General features: G+C 42.0%; 1 protein-coding gene across 1 annotated transcript in view; it reads left to right on the top strand.

The window, feature by feature from the left end:
• Positions 1–2,639: 2,639 nt before the first annotated feature.
• The window catches only part of EAF2 (ELL associated factor 2), a 10,840-nt gene continuing 7,784 nt past the window's right edge, over positions 2,640–5,695 (top strand). Inside the window, exons 1-3 of the mRNA XM_010019226.1 lie at positions 2,640–2,728; positions 3,392–3,528; positions 4,274–4,419. Coding sequence (XP_010017528.1) covers positions 2,660–2,728; positions 3,392–3,528; positions 4,274–4,419 — 352 coding nt within the window. The 5' untranslated portion in view covers positions 2,640–2,659. The remainder of the gene's footprint in view (positions 2,729–3,391; positions 3,529–4,273; positions 4,420–5,695) is intronic.

Genomic DNA, 5,695 nt, shown 5'->3' on the forward strand with positions numbered 1-5,695 from the left:
CATGGGGGCCTGGGCCCCCTCCCCATGCCCAGCGGTCCCCTGAGGGAAGGGAGGGCTGGTCGGGCAGGTGCTGCGCCCCGGCGTGGCCTTGTTCGCAGGCCGGGAGGGGAGGGTGTGGGTCGGGGCAGGCCCTGACCAGCATCGGTGTGAGGGAGGACGGGCATGGTGCTGGAGGAAAGAAGGGCAGCGTGGTAAAACTACCGCAGGGTTTGCCTTGTGGGCGGGCTCGGGGCTTGTCGCTTGGGAAGGCACCGGAGCGTTGTCTGTGGTTATCTGTCCAGGAGGCAGGTCGCGCCGGTAATTTGATGGGAGCTGAAATATCAGTCAGCTGCACAGGCAGGGCTTGGGAAGCCAGAATGAGCTAGCTGCCTTCGTCCCAGGGTTCTGGGGCACTCCTGGGAAGTGGCTGGAGTGCTGGTCCCGGAGATCAGGTTTCCAACGCTCCCAGAGGTGTACGGCCATTGCTCATCCCCTCGCTACTTTCTGGGCACTGGCTTCACTTTTTACACCTTTTATATTCAGAATGGTGTCTCGATGTAGTTCTGCTGAAAGCCAAATTAGGATGAACCTCTGGCATTACCCTCTTTCCTTGTGCTTAGTTTAGAGAAGTTAAGTACAATTCAACAATCAAAGGTTAAAGGCAGTATTAATCACAAAGCTGGTATACCCTCCCTGAGTACATAATTACTATCTGGAGAGGTGTGTGCTCGGAGATTCTGAGGGTAGCTAGGAAACAAATGCTTTCAGGATTATAGTTCTGGTAATTTAGGACTGCTGCTTCTGGTTTTGATGTCTCATTATTTATAGACTGATCCCCAAGATTCAGTCTCACATATGTTCTCTGGAGAATGTCCTGTACGCTTTCACGCAGTGTGGTAAGATGGGTAATGTGCTTTCTGTGAGCAAATGGAACGGCACTTAGTAGGATTGTCTGCGACTGTGGGAAGGGAGGAGAGGGGAGGGAGCCGGCAGAAGCTATAAATGGATTTAAACAAATGCTGCGACTTGAAATTTACCCTAATTTTAAAGAGGACTAAAAACCACGTCTGGTACCTTCTACCCTTATGATTTCTTGCTGACTCCTGTAATTTGATGATTTATTCTGAAATCTGTTTTGAAATCTCTCTTCCTTTCCAACAAATGAGACATAGAAACTGGCATGTTCATCAGTTCTGTCAAATGCACATGCACAAATATCCTTCTCTGACACCGGAAGCTTGTGCTAAATGAGTGAAGGGGAAGACGTCTGCTGGTTAAAAGATCAGAAGTCCATTTATTGACACTGGAATCACTGTCTTAAGTTTTAAAGTATTAACCACACAGTGGCTGTATATTAAAGGAAACATTCTCTAATTTGATGAGAAACTTCAGAACTATTGTACATTTATCCCTGTGAGGATGTGTGGGGTTTTGCCGTAAACAAGGTTAGCAGGGGCTGTTACTCATGTCTTAGCTCAAAGCCGCCTGCTGCGTGCGTAGTCCTGCCCACCAGCTCCTGAAGCTCGGTTTTCTTGCCTGGTTGGTGTGCACACTGGAGCCACGGTTCCCAGCTGTGGTCTGTGCTGCCTGGCTTGTGTGTTGCAGCAGGGTTAGTGAGCTGGGAAGCTGCCCAGCCACAACAGAGCTCAGCCGCCTGTGACCGGCAGTGGGTGACGTGACGAGTTGCGAGGCAAGGAGCACGTGCCATGCTATGGCTGGGGAGCGTGCCATCTGATGGGTTCCCTTTACATGCTGGGCCTTCCAGGCCTCTCTTCAGCTGCAGTGGGGTGCCTCTCCCCAGTACAGTGTGTATGGCAGGGCACCGGCCATCACTGGGGCGTGAGGCTGGTTGTGCATCTGCGTTTGCTGGAACCACGGGTTCAAACCCACATGTTACCATGTGCCTTACAGAGCCTCTTGATGCTGTCCTGTGTCCCTAGATCTGTGCAGGCAGGCCTGTCAGCTGTAGCTCTGCCAAATTCATTTGCAGTAGAAATATAATTTCTATAGATAATGATATGTTACATAGCCAGAGCGCTAGTGCCTGAACACATGCTTATTTTCAATGTCTCAGGTTTTTTAAAAGAACTAGAAATTTGATGACTTCTTTCGTTTAGAACTTATTTTAATCAACTACTTAGATGTTGAAAAAGAATTAAAAAAAAGGAAATTAATTGGGAAGTAATTTCCGTTTTGAAAAATAAATATAGTGAAACAAAGTTTTGGTCATCTTCTGACATGCATGTTACAGTAAAATCAGAAAAAGAAATTGCAGTTTAATGATATTCTTTCAGTCACTTGTCTACATCTCCTATATTTGGGATAAACATTTTCAAGAATTATTTATTGATTTTTCTGAAAGTAATTATGTGAGGGTTTATCTTTTGAAATATAACACAGCTCGTTCAGCCTCTTTATTCATTAAAACCTAAAAGCATTCTTCTAATTGAAAGGTTTTAACAAACACTGAATCCTGAGAAAATCAGCTTGACTTTGGATTCTACTGGCTTATGGAATGATCTGCTCAGGGGAATGGTCGATGAGACACTGGCAAAAAAGGCCTTAACTTAGTAAACTCCAACTGCAATTAAAAGGTGTTTACATATATAAGATTTATGAAAAGCCTGTAAATAATTGTTTGGTTTTATATTTAGATGACTTTAAGCCTGCATCTATTGATATGTCCTGTGAAGGAGACCTTGAAGTTGGCAAAGGTGAACAGGTGACAATAACACTGCCGAATATTGAGGTGAGTGGTGGGTCTAAGGGAATGATTTATTTTGTTGTCACAGGTATATACTACACATAGACGGATATGAAGTTTCAGTGCTGTTCAGAGCAGCTTGTGTGATTTTTAGAGTTGAAAAACAATTGCTGTAGGAATGTAAAATTACCAAAGACCTGAAAGTTAAACAGCTGTGCTGTAACTTTAAGTGTATTCATCACATTGGAAATAAGCTGTAGGATGACCCAGACGTGTTGCGTACACAGAAAAGCTTCATGTGGATGTTGGCAGCATGAGTTTCCTCCTGGTATTTATTGCTCTAGTGCAGTTCTAAAGCAGGAAAGACTGGAAAGGGAAAATTTTCTACCTGCCATGCTTTACTCCTTTGCTGATATGGTAACTGAAACCTTTCTTGGTAAAAGGAGTCCTACAGTGAGCATGTTCTCATTGGGAAATAAGCATTTCATCAGTTTCCAACTAAGCTAGACTGGGTGAAATCCCATTCCAGTCAAACACCAGCTGCTTTTTGGTCATGGCTACTGTGAGTCTAATTTGAATTAACCAGCAACATTTTAAAAGGCTGGAAATGATCACTTGTAGTGAATTTGGCATCACTGTGTTGGCTTGCTGTTTCTAAGACAAAAAAAGACTACAGCAATAACACTCACTGGACTTCTGATTTCACAGGGCTCAACTCCACCAGTGACTGTGTTCAAGGGTTCAAAGAAGCCATACCTGAAGGAATGTATTTTAATTATCAACCATGACACTGGAGAATGTCGCCTAGAGAAACTTAGTAGCAACATCACTGTGAAAAAAACCAGGTGGGTGATTTACAGGGGAAACAGCTGTGCTTTACTCATTGTGAAAATCGATTTGTTAATGAGTCTAAACTGAGATACATAACTACCAGGTCCTATTTTTAGGAAAACATAATTTTTAGAAAGTACCTGGCCTCATTCAATAGATGAAAAGCCTGCTTTCTCAGCACGCTGACTTCACAGCTGTCGAGCCTTGATTGGCAGAAAAAATGGGAATGGTTTTGTTTGTTTGTTTTAACTAAAAGCTGTCTTATTGTTGAAAGAGGTCGTAACTATTTTCTGGTGATTTTGGTGGGGAATCTATTTGGGAACTAACTTGCCTACTGGCTTCTGACTTTTAAATGAGGAAATAAAAAGGATAAATTATGTGACATGTTAATGGCTTGTTTTTCTTCTACCAAGTTTTTGAATGTGTTGTGGTTCTGTGTGTGGTTTTTTGTTTGTTTGTTTTCCTGCTACTGAGTTCATGTAAGTCACCTCCAGCAGAATTAAGTGATCCTGGGTAGCCAGGTATAAAAACAAGTAAACTGACAAAGGGTCAAAAAGTTGTTAGTACTGTATTAAAACCCAATTCTTAATATGTGTATATAATTATATACACATATTTTAATAATGTACCTAGAAATCTAATGATGTTATGTAAAAGGCATGATAAATAATTCCATCGCTTTAGGGATTGTATCCCCTGTATTCTTGCCTCTTTCCTTGCATCTTGTCATAATTAAAAATCTTTTGCTTTTCCACACAGAGCTGAAGGAAGCAGTAAAGTCCAGTCTCGCATAGAGCAGCAACAGCAGCAAATGCGAAATGCAACTAAGGTTCCAAACAATATTAAAAATTCTCCACCAAAAGAAAAGATGTTTCCATCTTCTCCCATGGATGATATTGAACGAGGTACGCTTCACTGGCATATAAGTTTCAGGAACTTTGCTTTTAACTAGAAGTTAGTTTTTAGAGCCAAGGGGTTATGTTGGGTTTTGTTTGTTTGTTTGTCTTTAAGATTCACACTAGAAGCTGATTAAGCACCCTCATGCTGATTAAATACCTGATTAATTACCCTGACATTGAAATGACCACTCTGGCTCAAATGGTAACAAAGCAGTATTTGCTAAAGTAAAAAAGATCAGGCGAACCATTAAGCTTATTAATGCCCAGGGTCCCACTGGTTGCTCTCCTTGATTCTGTCTTCTGCTGCTACCTTAATGAAGTATACAGTTGGTTGTATTGTGGCACTGGAACCAGCTAAGTTGTTTCCTTTTTGACATTGCTCCCCATTCTTTCTCTGCATCCAGCCAATGTATAGGTTACAGTGCTTTGCAAACTCAAAATACTTTTTAAATTAGTGGATAAGATCTTGTGAAAGATGAGGTTCTAAAGAAAAAGACACCTAAAAACCTGCACAGATCAACCCTTGAGCAGTGCTGTGTACTGTGGTTTTGAGAGTCTCTTGTTTGGCGTGACACTCATATTTCACTTAATGGGAGGCCTTATTTCCTTCTGGAGGACAGGAAGGCTGCAGGTGGTAATTACTTGCTACAGAAATGCTGGCAGCTGGCAGTTTCATTGACTGGAATTGACATCTGCCTCCTAAGATGTTCTGAATTCCTTTAAACAAATACATGGTTTTTTAGATGTCATTATGAAGGGTTTGGGTTGGGGGTTTTTTTTGGGTTTTTTTGGGTTTTGTTTTTTGTTTGGTTTTTTGGGTTTTTTTTCCCCCATTTTGGTCTTAAATTCTGACCAGAAATCTATACCATGGAACAGTACTAGAATATATCTAAGGTTGCAGAAAGGAAGGAGTCCTTGAGCACATGGAATAAAATGATGCTTTTTCTTGGTGGTCTCTTGTTTTGGGGGGAGTGGTGGTGTCAAACGTATTCTAAGTCACCAAAGTGGCTGCCAAGATGTATCAAACTCTTGTGTAGTGACAGACCAACTATGAGTACTACTAAAGAATGCAGAATAATTGACCAATAGGGATGGCAGGGACCTTTTAAAGTCATCTAGTCCAACCTCCTGTCCTCATTTTCTGTTGCAATTTTTTAACCTGTTCTTAAAGACTTCCAGTGATGATGGATCCTGTATTCTCCCTGGCAATCCATTCCAGGGCTTTGGTCTCCTCACCATTCAGGTTCTTCCTAATAAATAATCTGACAGTAAGCCCATTCCT

This window comes from Nestor notabilis, unplaced genomic scaffold (assembly GCF_000696875.1).
Source record: "Nestor notabilis isolate BGI_N333 unplaced genomic scaffold, ASM69687v1 scaffold27817, whole genome shotgun sequence".
Taxonomy (NCBI): Eukaryota; Metazoa; Chordata; class Aves; order Psittaciformes; family Psittacidae; genus Nestor; species Nestor notabilis.